A 24,000-nucleotide genomic window follows, 5' to 3' on the forward strand; every position below is an offset into this window, starting at 1 on the left:
TTAGTGTATCTAGGCGCGAATGTAAAATGGGGTTGATTGTTATCGTAAGTGATGTTATAATTATTATTATTGATCTCTAATCGTTTAATATTAAAGTTATTGTTGGAATCTATTGAGTTGGACTTACTGTAAACAGCGTTGTTCTTTAATAAATTTAATTTTTTATTTTTATTTTTAATGTCAGCTAGGGATTTTTGACGTAATTGTTCAGTAAAGTTGTTATATAATTCATCAAATTCTAAAGGGTGAAGTATTTTACTTAAGTGGTGATGTAGAAATTTAAGTTTCAAATCTTGAATGTCACGTTCTCTGTAGTGTTGTTTGATGGTGCATTTTATAAGTTTCCTTTCCAAAATTTTCTTATGAAGTTGAAATTGTCGTGGCAATTTTATATCGAAGGCCTTAGGAGTTATTTTGAACTTCAAAGATTGTTGCAAAAAGAAAATGTGATTATTAGATTTGTTCCTTTTTTCCATTAAATTGTAAAGTTGTCGGAGTTTTACAGGTAACCCTGATTGTAGTATAAATGGGATGAAATTCTCCATATTTCTCTAGTAATAAATAAAAACGTAGGAAAAGTAAAAAACTTTTTTGAGAAATAATAATAAAATGTTTAATTTTATCAAGTATACATGTTTCGAAACTAATGTTTCATCTTCAGTACCTAAATTTAAAAGAAATAAGAAACAATTAACAAATGTTAAACGGAACGTGTTAATACGGTAGGAGAAATCGGACTTTGAAAAAGTGAACTTACTTGGATTAATATACAATAAATGGAAAAATTATTAGGTAGTAGGTGGGGTTTAAAAATATATCAAGATATCTTTCTACTTTTCAACAGATAAAAAATTATCATAAATAATTTTCAAAAAATTATAAACAAAAAACCTTTTCAACAATCTAGTCAATCTTGGAATACAAACATACAATGGGGTGTGGTTTAAAAACGTTTTATGTCGGTACACGTACGGAATACAGAATGATGAAAAATTCTTTGAAGTAATCAGTTAAAATTTATGGTATAGGCGGGTGTATTTGTTATCTAATAATTCATTTAATAGAACATTGGTGTTATCCTTGGAATGTTTATAGATCTCATATTCTTCCAGTAAGTCCAACTTCAAAGATTTAGGTTGGTGATGAATGAGTTCTGTATTGTTAAGATTTATTTTATGATTAGTTTCATTAATATGTTTGAAAATCGCGGAATTTTTATCTTTATTATGTTCTTTGAAGCGTGTTAATAAATTTCTCCCTGTTTGACCTATATAAATTTTGTTACACTCACTACAGGAAATTTTGTAAACTCCATTGAGTAAGTGAAAATGAAATTTGTGTTTATTATTGACGAGGATATTGGAAATTTTAGTGTTGTTTTTAGTGGCTATGTATATGTTATGTTTTTTAGTTATGTGGTGTAATTGATTGATTATGGGGTTGTACTTAGATAAAGAAATATATTTAGGTGGCAGTTTGTAGTGAGGATAAATGAATGAGATGATTTTATTGTTATGTACTTTGTAGAAGATGGTTTGCATGTCTTTAATGTTATAACCGTTATTTAAGCCTATTTTTATGATATTACAAATTTCCGAATTGAAATTTTCAGTGTTGAGGGGTGTGTTGATGGCTCTGTTGAATAGGAATCTAAACGCAGCCTCTTTATATTTGAAGCTGGTAAAGGAATTTTTAGGTATAATTGTGTCTGTAGTAGTGGGTTTACGGAAAATGTTGAAAATGAGGGAAGAATTGGATAGGTTTTTGGAAATTTTTAAATCTAGAAAATTAATGCTATTATTAACTTCTTTCTCAATTGTGTATTCGAGATTGCTGAGATTATTTATCAAATTAAATAGAGCTATAAAATTAGCATCAGACCCATCATAAAGAATGAGGATGTCATCAACATATCTACAATAGAATTTTATATATTTGGTGGCAAAATGATTTTTTAAGGAAAATAATTGATATTCTAAGTTGGAGACGTAAAAATCTGCAAGAAGGCCAGACAAGGGGGAACCCATAGGTAAACCGTCTGCCATTTCGTAGAAATGGTCATTAAAAATGAAGAAATTTTGATTGGTTATGTTTTTAAGTATATTAATTAAATTATTTATATCATTATTGGTAATGTTTACTGGAAAATTATTATTATTGTAATCAGTCTTGTTAGAAATTAGAAAGTTTTTTATGATTTTTAAAGTTTCTTTGATTGGGACATTGGTATATAGATTTTTTATATCTAGGGAGATTAGTTTGGTGTTTTTGTTAATTTTCACGTTACCAAGTTTAGAGATAAGTTCTGAAGAATTCTTTATGGAATAGGTGGATTTGAAGTTGAAAGATTTAGTTAAAATATTATGTAGGGCTTTAGAAATAAGGTGACAAGGGGAGTTGATGTCGCTAACTATGGGTCTGATGGGTTCACCTGTTTTATGTAATTTTATAAGAAAATTTATATAGGTCAAACAGGGAGAAATTTATTAACACGCTTCAAAGAACATAATAAAGATAAAAATTCCGCGATTTTCAAACATATTAATGAAACTAATCATAAAATAAATCTTAACAATACAGAACTCATTCATCACCAACCTAAATCTTTGAAGTTGGACTTACTGGAAGAATATGAGATCTATAAACATTCCAAGGATAACACCAATGTTCTATTAAATGAATTATTAGATAACAAATACACCCGCCTATACCATAAATTTTAACTGATTACTTCAAAGAATTTTTCATCATTCTGTATTCCGTACGTGTACCGACATAAAACGTTTTTAAACCACACCCCATTGTATGTTTGTATTCCAAGATTGACTAGATTGTTGAAAAGGTTTTTTGTTTATAATTTTTTGAAAATTATTTATGATAATTTTTTATCTGTTGAAAAGTAGAAAGATATCTTGATATATTTTTAAACCCCACCTACTACCTAATAATTTTTCCATTTATTGTATATTAATCCAAGTAAGTTCACTTTTTCAAAGTCCGATTTCTCCTACCGTATTAACACGTTCCGTTTAACATTTGTTAATTGTTTCTTATTTCTTTTAAATTTAGGTACTGAAGATGAAACATTAGTTTCGAAACATGTATACTTGATAAAATTAAACATTTTATTATTATTTCTCAAAAAAGTTTTTTACTTTTCCTACGTTTTTATTTATTACTAGAGAAATATGGAGAATTTCATCCCATTTATACTACAATCAGGGTTACCTGTAAAACTCCGACAACTTTACAATTTAATGGAAAAAAGGAACAAATCTAATAATCACATTTTCTTTTTGCAACAATCTTTGAAGTTCAAAATAACTCCTAAGGCCTTCGATATAAAATTGCCACGACAATTTCAACTTCATAAGAAAATTTTGGAAAGGAAACTTATAAAATGCACCATCAAACAACACTACAGAGAACGTGACATTCAAGATTTGAAACTTAAATTTCTACATCACCACTTAAGTAAAATACTTCACCCTTTAGAATTTGATGAATTATATAACAACTTTACTGAACAATTACGTCAAAAATCCCTAGCTGACATTAAAAATAAAAATAAAAAATTAAATTTATTAAAGAACAACGCTGTTTACAGTAAGTCCAACTCAATAGATTCCAACAATAACTTTAATATTAAACGATTAGAGATCAATAATAATAATTATAACATCACTTACGATAACAATCAACCCCATTTTACATTCGCGCCTAGATACACTAATCTTTCAGACTACTCTCTATCCCCCTCAGAAAAAGAAATATTTAGTTTAGGACACAAATTCTCCATCAACACACACAACTTCAATTCAACTTTTCTGGCCATTGATATTGAAAGTCAATTAATGTTTAATCCCATATTCCCTAAACTTAAAGCCGATCTCCTACATAATTTACATAAAATTAAATCTAAAATAAAGAATATTTCCACATATAGCTTTTCCAATTTTAATTATCAAGACACCATTACCTCCTTGAAAAATAATCTTCAAAAACACGATATAATTTGTACACCAGCAGATAAAAACGCAGGCCTAGTCTTAATTAACAAATCAGAATATATAGCTAAAACTCTATCCTTTTTTAATGATAATAACATTTCTTTACTCCAAAAAGACCCTCTTTTTTCTTTTACTAATAAACTTAAAGATATTTTGAAAAAATCTACAAACACACTAAACAAATTTTTTCCCTCAAATAAAAAATACATACCCATGAATCCTCTACATCCCACCTTACACAGTCTTATAAAATTACATAAAACAGGTGAACCCATCAGACCCATAGTTAGCGACATCAACTCCCCTTGTCACCTTATTTCTAAAGCCCTACATAATATTTTAACTAAATCTTTCAACTTCAAATCCACCTATTCCATAAAGAATTCTTCAGAACTTATCTCTAAACTTGGTAACGTGAAAATTAACAAAAACACCAAACTAATCTCCCTAGATATAAAAAATCTATATACCAATGTCCCAATCAAAGAAACTTTAAAAATCATAAAAAACTTTCTAATTTCTAACAAGACTGATTACAATAATAATAATTTTCCAGTAAACATTACCAATAATGATATAAATAATTTAATTAATATACTTAAAAACATAACCAATCAAAATTTCTTCATTTTTAATGACCATTTCTACGAAATGGCAGACGGTTTACCTATGGGTTCCCCCTTGTCTGGCCTTCTTGCAGATTTTTACGTCTCCAACTTAGAATATCAATTATTTTCCTTAAAAAATCATTTTGCCACCAAATATATAAAATTCTATTGTAGATATGTTGATGACATCCTCATTCTTTATGATGGGTCTGATGCTAATTTTATAGCTCTATTTAATTTGATAAATAATCTCAGCAATCTCGAATACACAATTGAGAAAGAAGTTAATAATAGCATTAATTTTCTAGATTTAAAAATTTCCAAAAACCTATCCAATTCTTCCCTCATTTTCAACATTTTCCGTAAACCCACTACTACAGACACAATTATACCTAAAAATTCCTTTACCAGCTTCAAATATAAAGAGGCTGCGTTTAGATTCCTATTCAACAGAGCCATCAACACACCCCTCAACACTGAAAATTTCAATTCGGAAATTTGTAATATCATAAAAATAGGCTTAAATAACGGTTATAACATTAAAGACATGCAAACCATCTTCTACAAAGTACATAACAATAAAATCATCTCATTCATTTATCCTCACTACAAACTGCCACCTAAATATATTTCTTTATCTAAGTACAACCCCATAATCAATCAATTACACCACATAACTAAAAAACATAACATATACATAGCCACTAAAAACAACACTAAAATTTCCAATATCCTCGTCAATAATAAACACAAATTTCATTTTCACTTACTCAATGGAGTTTACAAAATTTCCTGTAGTGAGTGTAACAAAATTTATATAGGTCAAACAGGGAGAAATTTATTAACACGCTTCAAAGAACATAATAAAGATAAAAATTCCGCGATTTTCAAACATATTAATGAAACTAATCATAAAATAAATCTTAACAATACAGAACTCATTCATCACCAACCTAAATCTTTGAAGTTGGACTTACTGGAAGAATATGAGATCTATAAACATTCCAAGGATAACACCAATGTTCTATTAAATGAATTATTAGATAACAAATACACCCGCCTATACCATAAATTTTAACTGATTACTTCAAAGAATTTTTCATCATTCTGTATTCCGTACGTGTACCGACATAAAACGTTTTTAAACCACACCCCATTGTATGTTTGTATTCCAAGATTGACTAGATTGTTGAAAAGGTTTTTTGTTTATAATTTTTTGAAAATTATTTATGATAATTTTTTATCTGTTGAAAAGTAGAAAGATATCTTGATATATTTTTAAACCCCACCTACTACCTAATAATTTTTCCATTTATTGTATATTAATCCAAGTAAGTTCACTTTTTCAAAGTCCGATTTCTCCTACCGTATTAACACGTTCCGTTTAACATTTGTTAATTGTTTCTTATTTCTTTTAAATTTAGGTACTGAAGATGAAACATTAGTTTCGAAACATGTATACTTGATAAAATTAAACATTTTATTATTATTTCTCAAAAAAGTTTTTTACTTTTCCTACGTTTTTATTCATTGGGTAGTCTAAATTTCCTATGTAGGCATCAATACAAAAACATTTCTACTTCGCCCGCAAAAAGTAACACATTTTTGTTATCCACTTATATCTGAACCCTTAAATATTCTTGATCACAGAAGACCAGCATAACCAAAATCATGGATCAAAATAAGTAATAAAACAATACCATGAAGAATGATATTGAACGAAATGGCTCACAATATTCAAAAAATCTTTATACAAACTTTTACAAAAGAATTCCACATTACATTATGTATGAAACAAGTTTACCGGTAAATTAAAATTCATCTGCCAAATTCAGTGAGGGCCGCAAGTCTTCTTTGGATGTACGTGGGCAGATCTCATGCGGTTTATGAAAGATTCCAATGTTCGAGAATCCATTTGAATATTAAGTGTGCACCTAATAAAGTTGATGAGTTATTCTTGGACAATACGATTATGATGCTGCCTGTCTTTTGAGCGTTTAACATTAATAAGTTTCGTATCGCATTTTGTAGATAAAACATGCGACATAGCGGTATTGGAACGTTTGCTGGGTACTCTAGGAATGTTAAATTGCAGAATCTGATTCCACTGCATGTTAAATCCCGTGTAGAAATTTGCTGGGTAATGTTGAAATACCTTTAATATAGACATTCTAACAGTCGCATGAGACCTTAGAATTTAGAAATCTGCTCTCATCTTCAGCTTTGATTCATTCAGTAATAATTTCTTGTTCCTGTATTGATAAAATATTTTCGAACTTTGATTCTCACAGTACGTACTAGTTACAAGTATTTAGATCACTTTTTGACTGTTATCAGACAGTAAATAATGTAATAATATCATGAAGAAATGCCACAAGGTTTATTGTTTGGAACTACCATAACTTTATTCGTATAACTGTATGTACTTTATACACTTTATATGTTACCAATAATGATGTTTTTAATCAGTTACGACTTCCATACTGAAAGCTGCGTTCGTTGTTCTTGTTGCAGGGCGATCTCGGCAAGGTCTTTAACTATATTACTCAGAGACTCTTACTGAAAGAACTTAAACTCTACAGAATTAGAGTAGTGCCAGATATTGAGATAGGTATATCTCAGGGCAGTATTTTTGGTCAGTTAATCCACCTATTAGAAATAGATTGTTAACTGTATATTACTACATATCAATCTAACGCAAAACTGCCTTGAATGGGATTATTGCGATCGATTAAGAACTTATTGCTTGTAGTTATTAATGTAATACGTTACTTCTCCTTGTTAGGGTATTAAAATTAAGGTTAAAATAGTAACTAAATAGTCTACCTATTAAACACTTTGTTGTGCAACGGGAATGATTATTTTGAGGCGCAATTATGTGTTAGTTGTTAACAATGTAGTGTACATTATCATTTGCTTATATTTGTATTTTGTACTTCTGCCAAAATGTTTATATTTGTATCAATAATTTCAATTCAATTTATGGTCCGATTTAAGTAGAAGAAAACAAGAAGAAAGGAAATAGAATATTCAATGCACTTTAAATCGAGGTTGGTTGTGTAGCAAGAGATGGTTGTGACGAAGATAATTGTATTAATTTCCAAATTTTTATTAACAATAAAAAAATATTGATCTGGTGGAGTTTTAACTGGCAGTTTAACGATATTTTCTAATGTCATCTTTAGTTCTAAAAATTCCTCAATGAAGAACTATGAATACAGCGTTAATCGATACGATCTATAAATACTTTATATTTATTTAAATATCAGTGTTTGGACAGTTTTGACTAGTAAAACATGAAAGTTTACAAATACTACCGGTTTTAAAGTATTTTAGATTCGATCACGGTGCAACGAAATAGATATTATAATAACCATTATTTTATAACACGGTTAATATATTTATTATTAAACCGTTTATCTATTAGTTACAAAATAAAAAATAAAATCCCAAATAAACATGCTGATTCTATTTTGATTACCTATTTATTATAATTATAGGTTTGTATGCGCAATTCTGTATACTGTGAGTTCAACCCAATCTGATAAATAGATTAACTAATAAATAATAATGGGTATCAGAAACAATAAGGTTTCGAAATTTCGCAAGTAATAATTATGTAAGTGAAAAAAATCGGTACGCTAAGTAAAAGTAAATCATTTTCAGAAGCTAAGTTTATACACCAGAATATTCTAAATTCATTCCTTTGTAATATCTAAACATAACCTCTATCAGAATGATTCCAAGAATGATAACTTAATTTCTAATGGTTTTAGTAATAAAACTATACAATTCAAAGCATTCAATAATTACCTAAAAACGTCATGAACACCAGACCCATTCACATTCGGTCTCGGTGATGGGGCATTTCTATTTAATGGGGCTCCATTCAAAGCTCTTTGGGTAGTTTGTTTTCTGCAAGAAAATCGAAAGGAATCAAATTAGAACAAAAGAAAGAACTTAAATCTAACCATAAAGTAGAACAAAGTGATTCTTAGAAGTGTTTTACTTAAATCTAAATCGTAATTGATTTGAATCGCTTTTCTATCACAAAACCTTGATTTTTTTATTAAGTTTTACAACTTGAAAATAACTGATACTAACTTGCCGTGTATTTCACATCCAGATTTATCCACATAACTTACAACTTTTCTTAATCCATGTTGTCTTATTTTTGATTCAATTGGAGGTTGTAAAAACTTTTTGTAATACATTATTCACTTTTTATTTTAGTTTATTTCTACACAAAGTTTTTTTTAACCTGTTCTTTGTTAACGAAGAGTTGCGAAAAGACAAAAATTTAAAGTTACTTTTGGTTAATTGGGAGATCGTTTACTTAATTGGATTTGACGTGGAGTTAAGGAAGATTGACCGGTTTGTTATTAAAAATTAACGGTTGCCGAGTAAATTTTTTTAAGCGTACTTAAAAAAACGGGGAAAATAAATAGAGAAAATATAAGATACGCAATATTTGTTTGTTATCTTTCTTTTGGTCTACTTTTAATACTCAGAAATATGAATCATAACCACGATAATAGATATTACTTTATTTATGCATAATGTGTCATCACCACAAATTAATTTTTATTTAAATAAAATTTTTAATAAATATTCAAGTAAAATGAACTGTTAAAATAATTAAAACAAAATTTAATTAAAATGTAAAAAAATGTAGTATGCAGAGCGGAACTAAGGATCAAAAATGTTATTTAAATTTTAGAAGAAACTGTAAAAATTTATAATTATCAAAATTAAGACCGTTATAGCAAAAAGGAGTTCTAACAAGAAGGCTTTTCACTTTTCACAACTTTTCGAAATTAAGAATACACGTGTTATCGCCACAAGATTTCGTAAACGTACTGAACTGAAGCTGTTCGTCGGAATTATGCGAAACGAGCGCATCATCATTATTTTGCAGAGTTATCATCTATATACAGACAGCTTGGTACGGTCAAAACGTATGACGAAGATGTTTTGAGAATTAATCACAATTAATTTATGATTTAATTAAACGCAATTTCTCTCGATTCGTTATAATCGATACATTTTACTTTTAAAAGTGAAAATTACTTGCAAAAAAAAGTCTACTGATAAAACAAAATTCTATTTTTTTTTTACAGGGAACAAATTAAAATGAATTCATAGTTTGCAATAACTAATAATGCTCCAACCACTATGTAAATATTACCATGCTAATTTTCTGTTAAGTCCTACGGGACGACCTTCAAAACGACGTATGGCGTATTAAACAATCTAATTAGTCCGAGATTATACAGGTCGCACATCAATAAAGTAAAGTTACGTAAAATGGGTTTGAACAAAAACATGGAAAACACAACAAGTATTTAACTGGAGGCTACGTGACTATGCTCGTTACTCAAAATGGTAACGAACAACAAGAAAATAGACTGAAATTTAAATAAAGTTGCATTTAAATTAATTTAAATTCCGATTAAAATTTATTACTCAATTTATATTTTTTATGAAACGGAAACACATTTTGAACATGAATTGTTCATCTGATAATAATTAGACCTGAATAATCGGCAATGCAAAATAACGGGGTCTCTAACAGAACACCAAAACCCATTAACGCAAATAATAGACGGCGGCCTTTCCATCACAAATCGCCAACTTATAACGGAAGCTTTACTATTAGCAATGTTGAGAATTTTCATATTTTATTATTATTTTTTTTAATTTCGATCCTCAATGTCTCTGTTGTTGTGTTAATTGGGAATTATATGCAGTTCAAATTGGGTAATTAAAAAGATGATTGCTATATCGTGGTTATAAAAATATTTCTGTAGTGCTAACTTTCGCACTTTCCGTTAAACAATAATAAAATTCGCCTGAAGAATAGGCAACTTAAAATACACAGTTAGTGTTTTCATTGTTGTTGAAAAATATGTTTTATTATGAAAATTGTATTTCAAATATCTCAACTTGTTTATAATAGAAACTATTTCTACTTTGAGCGTTTTCATGTGGCTTAATGTTTGAAAATTTATACAGAAAATAGAGACATGGAATACATCTATTGAATTGATTAGGCTCCCGTTTTAACTTTACTGTATTTATGAGAGAAAATCATACATACAGTGACGGACAAAAATCTACATACAGAATTATGACGTTTTTGTAAAACATAATAAGATAATAGAAAATTAGTATTACAGTAGGACTAGAGATACTTACTTATTCACAAAAAAAAACAGAAAACAAGTCTTTCAATAGCTACATAATAAAAATTCAACAACAATGGAAAAACACGACAAAATTCTACATACAATGCACTTGAGTTAAAGAAATCAAGTAGGAGTTGTATAAAGGAGCTGGCATTGCATTTTTTCCCCTTAATTTAGTTACTGTTTTAACTGGCTGCAAAATATCATCGCGAAAAATATTTCTGTTGAAATTAGCAAATTGGTGATAAAACATCGAAAAGAAAAGAAATCTTGGGGCAAAATTGTAAAGCTATGCCAAGCAACAGTCCATCGTCCAACATGACAATGAGATTGATTCATTCACTAGTAAAGTTCGTACAGGCCGGCCAAAGAAAGCTAGTTCCATATTAAAAGAAGTGAGTAAAAGCCCCAGAGTTAGCGCACCAAAATTAGCTGAGCACATCGTAACTGTATCTAATAAGTCTGCACATCCAAGAACCGTACAAAGAGTTCTTCAGCAGAACATCCCGAAGTAAACCGCTGATTTCGGAAAAGAATCGCCGTCTCCGACTAAAATTTGCTCAATCTCATGTCGACAAGGGAATGGATTTGTGGTCCAGGGTTTTGTTTACTGACGAGTCGATGTACAATTTTTTTGGAAGTTATGGTAGGGCAAAAATTTGGAGGAAATGAAACACAGCAATGGCGTTGAAAAATTTAGTACCAACTGTAAAGCACGGCGAAGGTAGTGTCATGATTGGGGATCGATAACAGCATCTGGTATAGGAAAACTGGCATATATTAATGGAATTATGGATCGGTATAATTACAACAAAATTTGAAGCCATCAATGGAAAGCTTGGCCCTCGGATATTCCAGCAAGGCAATGACCTCAAGCACCCAAGCAGTTGAATACACCTCCTCAGAATCCGGATTTAAATCCAATCGAGCATGTTTGGTAGCTTTTGGAACGTAAGATCCGGCAGCGCAAAATCAGATGCGAAAGCACTGAAATCTGTATTAGTCGAATCTTGGGGTGAAATAACAGCAGAAGAGACAACAAACGTAGTTGCTTCAATGCCACAACGCCTGCGTGGTGTTATAGAAGCTCATGGAGGGAAAACGAAATATTGAGTTTTAAAAACTGTCGTTACATGGACCAAATAATTTATTTTTAGTTAAAAACTACTGCGTATGGAAACTTTTGTCCTATTATGTTTTGTATTATTTGTTGAATTTTTAGTATGTAGCTGTTGAGCGATTTGTGTTTAGTTCTTTTTTGTGAATAAGTAAGTATCTATAATCACATTGTAATACTAATTTTATGTTATCTTATATTACGTTGTACAAAAACCTCATAATTCAATGCTGTATGTAGACTTTTGTTCGCAACTGTATACACATTAGGCACTCCAACGGACAGCCAACTATCAATAATTCCGATTATAACAACGATCATTGTGAAAATATGTTCTGCAAGTCTAGGAATCGCCAACCAGAACTCGCGTAACACTTACGTCTCAATTAACAAGTGTTCTTCAATTGCGGCTAGTTTAATATTGAAACCCTGTAGCGTCTACCGAATAAACTTGTGACTATCGGTTAAAAGCATTTATAATGTGCCCAATGTAACCAATAATATAGTGTTTAATTAGTTATTTCTTTATCGCTCTTTTTTACGTTCAGGTTTGGTTTGAGCTAAATTATCATAGATATTACTCTGTACGTCCTTACCAGTTAATCTAGTAACAATGAGAGTAAAATAATCATCTGATAAATTGAGTGTACACATCTGGCTTTGTAGCACACATCTGCTATAATAAATCAAATAGGCAGGTTCCTTAATAAACTAGGGGTCTCGCCCAATGATACCTCATGGAGAAAGTAACCATAAAAGGCATTGAGTGAATCATCAAAAAATGGTTAATAAATAATAATAATGGTTATCATCATTATGTCGTTCAGCTGGTTGCTTTTCGCATTAACTATCGAAAATTTCTCTGACGACAATAACGCATCTCCCGAGAACTCTTTACAACATCATTAACGTCTACGCAACTTATGCAAGTTATGTACAGATATCGTAAGACCCAATTGTAAATAAAAATCCACAATAGTTACTAAGTCTAGTCATTTCATGTTTCAAGAATTTACACTATCAAGGAGTATCTTTCGGCAAAAAACTCTGGCTCAAATCATCTTACTATTATTGTTCATAAACAATTGAACCCATTTTATGAACGAATTAGCAGAATACAAGACCATATTGTTGGAAGCAGAAACGATGAATGCTCGTGATTTTCAAGCAAAACACAAAAAACCAATTACAAGAATGATTTGTACTAACAATAAGTCAATCTTTACCATATACGAATTTTCTTTTTACCATAACATAGTATTACTGTAAATTGGAACAGCTTTCGTTGCAACGACGGGTAAACATTACTTCTTGGCCGATATTCACTGAACACCTGGTAAGCACAATAGCATCCAAGATACTGAAGAGTTTGCAGTTAATTCACAAGTGGATTAATATCAAATATTAGTGCTTTAATGACATTCTCAGCAGTTGTAAATTATATCAGAGTCATTTTAAACTTTATGAATATGCATTATAGAAGAAATGAGAAGAAGTTGAGTACGTATAGAGATTTAGAAATATCTCTGCTGAAACTCTAGGTTATGAGCAAGCTGAATTACCAAATACGTTATTAATAGTAACGCAGAAAAAGAAGATATTATTCAGAATTGATTATCGTTACCATCTCTTTTGTCAATACGAGTTTTATTTTAAGAACTGGTTACAATCATCAAGGATCCTTACCATAATTAGCAACGTCTTAAGAAATTGTCAATCTTGCAAAACAAAATTTCGTTTAATAAACATATTCATTGTTTTGTAATTTTTACAGAATGGCTATATATCGAGGCTTCCTTCCAAATAAAAATAAAAGTAAGGATTTTATCTACATTATTTAATTAAATAATAATTAGTCTAATTAAATGCTCGTTTTCTTTTGTAGATATATGCGAACTATTGTTAAACAATTAAGATTATTGGGTCAATAGATCAAGAAGGTTGTCGACCCCTGTTCTAGACAAGTGCGTTCCATTCCCTTTTACCACCTTTTGTGTTTAAGTAAGTAGATGACATCTGTTCTTTGTCTGTCAACATACTTATATTATCGATTATTACGTTTAATATTCATATTTTGTTTAATTTTAATTGTGCCTTAAAACTTTCAGCAATTTACTCATGTTGACGTAATTGTTTTTGTATATTTTTATTTGTTTTATATTTATATTTCAATTAGCAGAACCGGCTTCAGCTCTCCAGTTAATTAATTCCTGTTGTTGTGATGTTTTCCAATTAAACTTCCTATTATTTTATAGCCAACAAGGTATAACATCTATTAACATTTAAATTTATAATTTAAACTTAAATTTACTACTTTTTCATGCTCCTAAATCGTTTTATTAATTTTTTTATTTATTCGTAATCATTTATCGTATATTTAAGAGTAATTTGTAATCTTTTAAAATTTATTTTTAAAGCTTGTGGTTTTGCCTGCCACAATATTATAAATCGGAAAATTGTTTGATATTTAGTTGTATGTATAGATTATAATTGTGTTAGCAATTATAAAAACAAGATAGTGTTTCGAGTTTTGAGATTTTGCCCACAAAAGTTTATTTTGTAATTAATTTTTCAGCGCTCCGCCTTTAAAGTTATCGTTTAACAAAACATTTATCATTTATGGCTCGCATGTTTGAGATTAAAGTGTAAAATTTAAAACAGTATTAAAGTTGACATCAGATATTCGCTACGAAAAAAAAATAGTCCTCGGCTCATTACAGTCACCATCACTTTATGCAATACATTATGTATTTCAAACTGTTAATAATCTGCTTCATATGGTAGCAATCAGTTTCTAAAATCTGAACAAGAATCGGCCAAAAAAACTTGACAGAGTGCGATGTATAGCCACGATAACGGAACGGGTCAGTTCGTTCAGTTAAAAAAAGAATATAGGTCATGGTTTAGTTCAAAAAAACCTAAAGACATCACAGTTAATCTGACAGCATTCTTACAATGTGATACAAAATGATTGAAATTCTTATATATCCCAAAATTATCAAAAAGATGCGTATCTTATAAATTAATATTAATGTTTTTTTATAAAATAAAACTAAACTTACCCGTCATCTAAAACTTTATTATCTTGTCCAAATTGCCTAAGTAATTCTTCGCGTTCCTTTTCTCTTAAAGCTAACGTTTCTTGTAATTTCTGTTTTTGTCTCTGGAACTCCTTTAAAAGTTCGCCTGTAAAGCTGTGTTCTAAAGCAGGGGAACCTGGGGCGGGCCCCGAAAGCACAGCGTTCAATTGGGGCACTACACTATTCATAGTCTTTTCATTCAAAGAGTCTCTCCGCGATGATCTCGCTGTACTAACAGAAGCGGGCGATTCCCTTCCTCTGTGTTCCGGTGTCGAGGCTGATGATTTTTTATCAACAGGACTTTTCGATCGAGGTCCTGAAGATGGTGGTACGGGTGTTGATTTTGGAGTGCTAGCTTCTTGTATCGAGGGGAGTTGTTGAAAGTCCGCGTAACTATTACTTAAAAATACGTCACCGTCGTTTTCGAAGAGTCTATCAACTGATGTATTCATAAGTTTACTATTTTTTATTCCTGTTAAATGGAAGCTGGCAAAACTCGACCTCGACATTGGACCGTTTGCGAGAATATCACCTGTGCTGAGTGCCATAACACGTGGATTACCGTTTTGGGCACTTCTTGCTCCGTGTGCGAGACCGAATGGAAGACCATCGAGGGCTGGCATTAAAGATCTAGACATAATATCGGCTGCTGATCGTGGTCTGGTAAATGGCATCGCCGAATGTGGAAACGTTTTTGGTTTAATAGGTGTGATGAGCATATGTTCCGTCCAAGAAGTCTCCAACGAAGGCCTTTCGAGTTTCTCTAATTCTACGTTTAAAGTTCTTTGTTCGAATGGTACCGAAAAAGTATCGTGGGGTATACTTTGTAACCACGATAATAAACTTAAATCTGAATCGCTGAAACCAACGCTTCCATCGAGTAATCTGGAAAAATTCATTTCTTGAGATTGAGCCTCTTTCGTACCCGTTGCTTTTGCTTGGCAGTAATTTACACAAGATTCGTATAAAATCCCTTTGATAATTAATTGTATTAATCGATCGTTTTTCGCCCAAGTATTCACCATTGGGTCCGCTTTTTTATCACCGGGTAAAAACTCCGACACGAGTGGATAAACTTCCCTAAAACACTGCACCCTCGCGTTACTGGGGTTCCAATCCTTATAACTAAAATGATCCGTCAATCGTGGCAACGTCAACAGCAAGCACATCGTTGAATATTCATCTTTCGACGGCGAATATTTCTCCAATTCGCTTAAAACGTTAACCACCTCCTCAACGGCATTATCTACACTACTTCCTTGAGTATTCGCCTCCGATTTTATACATAATAATTCTATGTATTTATGCTTAAGTATTACGTAGTTAAACTTTTTCATATCGAAAGTTGGCAACGCTTCCAACGGCTGGATAAACTCCAAGACATCATCCCATTGACCATCCAAAATTAATTGCCGAAGAAAAAGAACGTCATCCGAATAAGCTCCGTTTATTACACCCGTTTCTCTTTCTAAACTCAATTGAGTTATGTGTAATTCACGATTATGTAAAAATTCAAGGGCCAGTCGCACGACGTCCTCCTCACGGAGGGTTAGTCGGGCTGACGGCATCACGTACCGTATTTGTAATCTGAAATAAAAAGAAAAAATTTCAAAACATTATCATAAAGAAATAAATTAAATGAGAAAATTTCTATATATAGAACAAAGTCCCATTTATTTAAAAAAACAAAACAATCGGATAAACACACTCTTCTCAGCGTGGAGAACAGCTTAAAATAGATTGCCGGTAGCTCAACTTATGACTTCCACTCAATAACCACTTAGAATTGCCGAGTAACAACGTTAACCTGACGTACGGTTACGCCTTAACAATGTAACAAGGTAACCGGTAACGATCTTTATGTGTGTGTTTGTGTTTAAGGAGCGTAACAAGTTACGGGAATAATGTGTATTTGAAGAAGTATAGGGAATGAGGAACAAGTTATTGTTGCCCAATTAAATCTAAAGAATGGAAAATGTGTTAATTTGCAAACAAAATATGCCTTTAAAATAATTAAAATGACAAGGAATATAATTAGATGGATTAAGTTAATGGAATTTACAAAAGTAATAGTTGATTTAGCGATACAAAACAAATTAAAAAAAACTTGGGGATAATTAAATTGTTGCAGAAAGTTAATTAAAACAAGGTTTACAAAGGTATATAAAAACCTTAATGTATATACGACTTTATTGATAGTGATTAAGAAATGATTTATAGGTGAAATTAATACTAAAAATGTACATGGTGATTCAATGTAATGATGAAACTAAAATACCGAGTAGAACATTCAATTTCAAGTCGAAATGAAAGAATTTTTATGATATAGTAAAATAAGTAATATTTCTATTACAAAAATTTATTTTAAAACGAAAGGATATAGTAATAATGTTTTGCAATGTGTCGTACATGAGATAATTATAATTAATAATTTCAACTAAAAGTGATTGAAACTCGACAATCTAAAACTACTTCTTAGAAACGGTCTATCTTGTTTTTCTTTTGAGAAAACAAAAATGTGTTTTTATTGATAAGCCATTACACAAAATGAAGCTGCCATGAATCTTTTCCTCAAATGATGTCTCGTCGCAGCATGCATAGTGTTTTGTATTAGTAACAGCAATTTTGAAAGGGATTCTGGAAACAGTTTTATTTCTAACGTCAGAACTAATAACGTTTCCTGTTCCTTCATTAAGAACCTATAAATAAAAAATATAATCAATATGGGTTTTTTTAATAAACCCAATAATATTAGTAATATTAGGAAGGTTTGGAAAGATAATGAGAAGACGAATTCAATGATACCAAAGTATCAAAAATTGGTACATTAGTTTTTCTTATACAAAATTATTAATATTCATTATATCGACGGACAAAAGATTTTATAGTTGATGTAGATGCTGGAGATTTTCGGCCGAAGAATGGAATTTAAATTATCTGTCAAAATTCATTCACCCTAATGGTACTTTCATTATACCTATACGCAGAAGAAGACATGCGAAGAACACATGTTAATCCTGGCTTATATGTTTACAGTAATTGTGTTGACTCATTATTATTATCATTATTATTTACAACCGCTAAAACCATAATGAGGATTTTAGCAGTTGTGCAATTGTGTTACGTGTGTGTTAGTATAAACATTTAAATTGAATAGTTTTTTTGGACATCTCTAATAAGTAAAAAGATTAACATTATGATAATTTATCATTGAAACTGCTTGACTCATTGGCATTTTATGATGAGCCTTATTTATTCCAACGGTAATCTGGAAATATAAGTCTCAAAATTTCGAATGATTCTTAAGTTCTAAGGATTTATCCGATCACTTTGATATAAACCCAGAACATTGTGGTCGTGAAAAACACAATAAAATATATATAACTTTTCTCCATTCATGGTGAACTTATTCATGGTGAGTCTGGTGGACTTATAGAGTTCGAAGACACCAAAATGTTTTTGTAATAAATGACATCATTGCATAAATAATTTGTATTGTTGAGGTGCGTTGAAGAATCTGAAGTAATGTAAATTTTGTTTTTAATTAATTTACATTTATGGGTTTAATTTCGATTAATATAATAAAGTTTTTTAATTATTAACATGCTATAAAACTTTGAATTTACTCTTCATAAATATTCTTATTAAAGAAATGATGAGATAAGAACGATATTTATGAATGACACTTATGATTTGCCCCTTGGGCATCTTCAGAAACCTGTTCATATTTATAAGTACTACCATCTATAATGACCCTCCCATGGAAAATGTTTATAATAGCTTTGGAAGCTGTGGGCTTTTAGAACTTATTGGCCATTAGGATCAGCTGTGTATTAACACCCTTGCACTTTAGTGGATGTATTTATATAATTTGACACTTGTAAATGAAGCAATAAGGAATAAGAATGAATAAGGAAATACATGAGTTTGTTGTTTCAAATGCAAAAATTAAGTACTCGTATTTAACTAATGTAATGTTCGTCTTTGCTTATTATAATTACTACCACCATTATTGTGTAATCTACAATAAATCCACTTAAAATATTTTTTCAGTCCCTCTTTAACGATTGTTAGAATTAAATCGAGATTATGGGACTCTCGGTCCGATACAATGACCCCATTTATCACAACTTTTTTGCATAACCTACTAACATTATAACAACCTATTAATTTAAAAACCAGAAAAAAATTAATACAAGTCAAGGTTGTAATCGTAAAATGTATAAAGTTTTGTCCATGGGTATACGTAATTATGTAAACACGTATGATGTACCGCGTTACACATGTTGGATGGTAAAGTTCTCTCGGATCGTGTTTTTGTATTCGGGTGATGAATAAATATATTTATAATAACCAATGGCGAACGTGTTCCAAAGGAAATTTCAAACATGAGTTCATCACTTTATGCCTGAGACGAAGAAGAAGACAGGCCCATTGCTGGCATAGTCGTAGCATTAATTTTTTGGGATATGCATGGGTTAATAAAGGAAAAATAATCAACAGCGAGTGAAGTTTAGAGTATGTGAACTTCTTGTAGTGTTTCGGTGATAAAATCAAGAAAAATCAGCCTCATTTCATGAAAAGGGAAGTCTTGTGACATCAGGGCAATGCACAAAATTAATGAGTTAATTTCTCATACACCCTATTCGCCAGATTTAGCTATCTCCTATTTTCTTGCCAAACTTGAATATGATTTGATGGCAAAATAAAGAAATGAAAGAATATAATTGTGTATCAAAACGGGCATGCAACGGGTCCAGGTCATGGTTATCACAATTCCAACTTAAAGTATTATATTTTAGACATGTTTACGTTATTAAAAACCATTTAAAAATAAAAATGATTACGGTCTCTGTCGCATAATTAGTCGCGTGGACACACGTAGATCCCGAGTGGGCAATATGTAGCACGCATGTACTTAACTTGACGAGGGTGGGAGATGAATTACATAGTAAACCTGTATTTAAACCCACCCTACATAATACAAAAGTGTGCTTAACGTAACGACATTTTGATACAAGTCAGGGAATTTGTATCAATTGTTAAAGATAAAGTTAATCATTTTCCTTCAACGTTTCATGTAATTACGAAAGAAATTATAAAAACCGCTCGGAAATTTGCTAGTTACTATCTATTATAGGTTGTATTGTAATTAGCAACAATAGACTGGGAATATTTGTATTCGAAACTACCGTTTGGAAATTTTTCAATATTCTTTTATTCGTAATATTAAAAAAAATCTCAATTTATAAAGATCACTACATGTTGCACAATTGAAGATATACCGCAGTAATGAAGCTGATTAACATATTTTCCGGTAAAGGTATGTTAATTTCAGAAAGTATCTATTCTAATTCTAACTGTTACTTTTTAATGTGTATCATAACGTAATTCTAATATATGTATCAGTTTTATTTCAGAAAGCGTTAAAGGAATCTCAGATTACGGTAAGTTTAATTCAGATTTACAGCCAATAGAATAAAAGAAATACACACTTTTGTTGCAACACATTCTAGTTATGTGTTATAGTCAATGGACAAGAAATGACCCAAAAGATGGCGAGAAATTTAATTAATGATGCCGCAAATTGTTTAGTATTGAAATATTGAAAACAGATTCCATAACGATGAAGAAAAAAAGTTCCTTAATAAAAATCTCGTCAAAAGCAATCTTGACTTAATATCAATTTTCCAATTTATTTTTTGCCCCATTGAATTTCATTATTTTTTAAATATCACGCCAATCCAAAAATTTGCAACGTCCCCTCACAATTGAAGCAATATCCGCATTCCCTGATTAAGGGCTTCTGGTATAAATATCCCCCGACGTATTTCCATAAATATTATAGCTGCTGCGGACATTGCTCCAATTAGATGGATGCTGGGGTCCCGTGCTAACCAAAAACGTCAATGTCATCCACACCTCAACAAATCGGATGATCTTGTTTTAAGTAATTGACACCTTTTGAATTACAATTGATATGTTCTAAAATTAACTTGAAGAAATTAATGTGAATTATATTTGATATATTCTGAAATAAGCTTAACAAATCTGAATTTCACATAACACTGTTTTAGTTGATTTATTTTAATGGCAATTATTCCTGAAATTGCTAATTAGAATGGATACTGTTTTAAACAAACCTGACAAATTTGAATATAAATTGAGACTTTCTGAATTAAACCTGAAAAAGTGTAGATTATCTTATTTGTAACTTACAAATATTACTTTGACTGAGCCTGCTGCAGCAAGCAGTTTACTTTTTTCGATTACAAACATATAAAAAAATGTTTTCATGTTTCATGTCCAAGATAAAGTAAATGCTGCCATAGCAAAACTAAATGTATGGAAATAGAGAGTTGATAATGGAGAAGTCGATGAAATGTTAATTTTAAATTGTGTATTGTTTATTTCCAGTTTTGATTAGTGCTCTGACTATTCGACTGATGATGACTTTTTAAGACGTCGAAACCGGTACCGAGTATATTTAAATAATAAAGCAAGGAAGTTTTTACAAAGTTTGTTTTTATTTTAATTTCAGATATCGAATGATGGAGAAACACTATTCATAAGATTTGGACAGATAAGAAAAATGCTTTGGGCAGAGAAACTTTTGTAGATGCTGATTATTCACATGTTTACGAAGCCCTTTCGGGAAAGACAAACGGTTGTTCATTGTACATATTGAAAGCGAAGATTTCGTAGAAGGCAAGATAAGATTTTGAATAATTTGAGGAATGATTGGTAATAGAATCTAATAGCAACAAAATACATAATTGATGATCAATCAAATGATTGAACTTGAAGCTTTTTTTTAATTGGTTACAGAGGAAACCTAAAAGTATAGTACTATAATTTTGAAAAATAATAACAAATTAAAGGAAAAATTTTATTTTGAATTTTGAATATCTCATAAACCAACGACATTAGTATATGTCGAAGGTTTAAATCCTCATATTTTGTTGTCTAGTATCCTATACTTGAACTTGTGCAAGACATAATTCCTTTGTAGTCTTCATACTAAGAAATCGATGATTCTAAACCCACAAGCAAATGCAGTCATTCCAAAGACAGCCAGCAAGGGTAAACGCAATTTTTTTTATTTAAAAAATGTTTAAATGCCCATGTACACAATTTATAGGTATCCATTTATTCCAAATACAGGAAATAACATAATAGGTTAGTATATCAAATTATTCGTTTATCTCTATTTAAAAAAGGTGTTTATATGAAGAGATTAGATATGTATTTAAAAAAATGCTACTACTTGTTGACGAATATAGCCCAGAAATTGATACAAATTATAACATAAAAAAGAACTTTTATGTTTAGCAATAAATTGTTAAATTTTAATTCTCAATGACCCACATTTTAATACAACTAACTTTAACATGGTTTATATTGATCATTAAGATAATAATTTACAATTGATATATGCCAGGACAAGATAAATTGTTTGAAAGTATCGCGAAAGTACCAAGACACGTTACAATCATTAATATAAAATTTTAGCTGATGGTTAAAATTTCACTGGCTCGTCGGCAACATGTTACTTGGATATTTTCACGGAGGTGTATTGTAATTATTCCTCTTTCGGAATGCATTGACAGGTGGTGGCCAGACTTACGCAAGAGAAAAGTTACTGTACACGTTCAAGAAATCCAACAACATCGACAGTTATATTTTTAAGAATCGTTTCTTATAAATAATTTCTTTAATTTAAAATATCTAATTCAAATCTAAACGAGGAAATCGAAACGAGATCGTAAACTATCGTTTTATATGGGGATAATTTCGGTTTGAACACTTGAGCAGGAAGTGAACGTTAATTAAAACGACTAATTTTAGATCGTTCAAGAATACTGGGTAACCGTATTGCGTTGCTATTATTGGCGCCCCTTGACGACTTGAGAACGCATTAGTGAGAAAATAAGCGTTACAACTGAGTAAATACAGGTTACATGAAAATATTTATATGCTTTCAATTTTGATGTTACAACCACAAATGATGTCAGAAAATGTATAGTTTCTATTAATGTTATCGTCTCAACTAAAAAAATCAAAACTTTATTTAGCTTTCACATCATGTACAAACCATATCTGTATTTATATTGAAACCTCATAACACCAATTGAAACTAGAACGTTACAATAATGCTTTATAACAAACGTATAACTGTAAAATATTTCACCTTTTTCCACTCTATTTATAAAAGAGGCAATCACTTATTTAATTAAGAAAATATCCAAAAAATTAGTAAAATTATCAAACAAACACGAACTGTATCATTGGCCTCATGATGATATACTGAAACATTTTGAAAAAAACAGGTGGGTTATATAAAGGCAACGTGATACCTTTAAAAAGCATTTACAAAAGGTACAAAGCTGTAAAAAAGCCGTAAAGCGTCCAACCAGAAGTTCATTTAGTATTTATGGCGTCATCAAAGACGTGTTTACGGAAACAACGTGACTCACGTTGGTTTTGTTTTTAGGGAAACCGCATCCTTTCTTTTCAAAAGTGAAAATGAAAGGAATACAGGTATAATTACTTTTGAAAGGAATTGTGTTTTTTATTGATTATAACGTAACATCGTCGAATAATTAAAAAGTACTAATGTAAAAGTTATAATTTATCATTAAAAAAATTGGTCTTAAAAAGACAGGTTAAAATGGAAAAGAGAAATTCATCCCAATTTGGAAATTGCAACGAAGAGATCGATGAAGTAAGTTAAAGTATGCGTTAGAGAGATTTTCAACGAAGAATTTTAGCGCTTTCACACATGTTTAAGTTTGTTTAGACTTAATGGTTAATTTACCATTTACAATTATTTTTTAGAATAAATTCAATTGAAAATTGATAAAACTTCAATGCGTGGACTAAGAAACTAGTAATTTGTGTGTTAAGGCGGGAAAGTCGTACTTCTTTTTAATGCAAACGTGTCATTGATTTACATCGGCAGAAGCTGCTGAGGTAAATAAGGACACGTGAGTGAAA

At 30.5% G+C, this 24,000-nt stretch overlaps 1 protein-coding gene across 6 annotated transcripts in view; it reads right to left on the bottom strand.

Annotated features, from left to right (window-relative positions):
* Positions 1 to 24,000, bottom strand: part of LOC111417584 (WD repeat-containing protein 47) — a 94,350-nt gene that overhangs the window by 55,905 nt on the left and 14,445 nt on the right. For 2 of the 6 annotated variants that reach the window (XM_023049908.2, XM_023049907.2), the window contains exons 2-3: positions 14,986 to 16,590; positions 8,432 to 8,533 (exon numbers count right to left, since the gene is read on the bottom strand). In XM_023049908.2, the coding sequence (XP_022905676.1) occupies positions 8,432 to 8,533; positions 14,986 to 16,571 (1,688 nt within the window). In that variant the 5' untranslated portion in view covers positions 16,572 to 16,590. Of the gene's footprint in view, positions 1 to 8,431; positions 8,534 to 8,722; positions 8,885 to 9,376; positions 9,470 to 14,985; positions 16,591 to 23,194; positions 23,247 to 24,000 lie in introns of those variants that run through there. The other 4 variants (XM_023049909.2, XM_071199722.1, XM_023049913.2 and 1 more) reach the window with 4 other exon arrangements.

Source organism: Onthophagus taurus, chromosome 1 (genome assembly GCF_036711975.1).
Source record: "Onthophagus taurus isolate NC chromosome 1, IU_Otau_3.0, whole genome shotgun sequence".
In the NCBI taxonomy this organism is placed as follows: domain Eukaryota; kingdom Metazoa; phylum Arthropoda; class Insecta; order Coleoptera; family Scarabaeidae; genus Onthophagus; species Onthophagus taurus.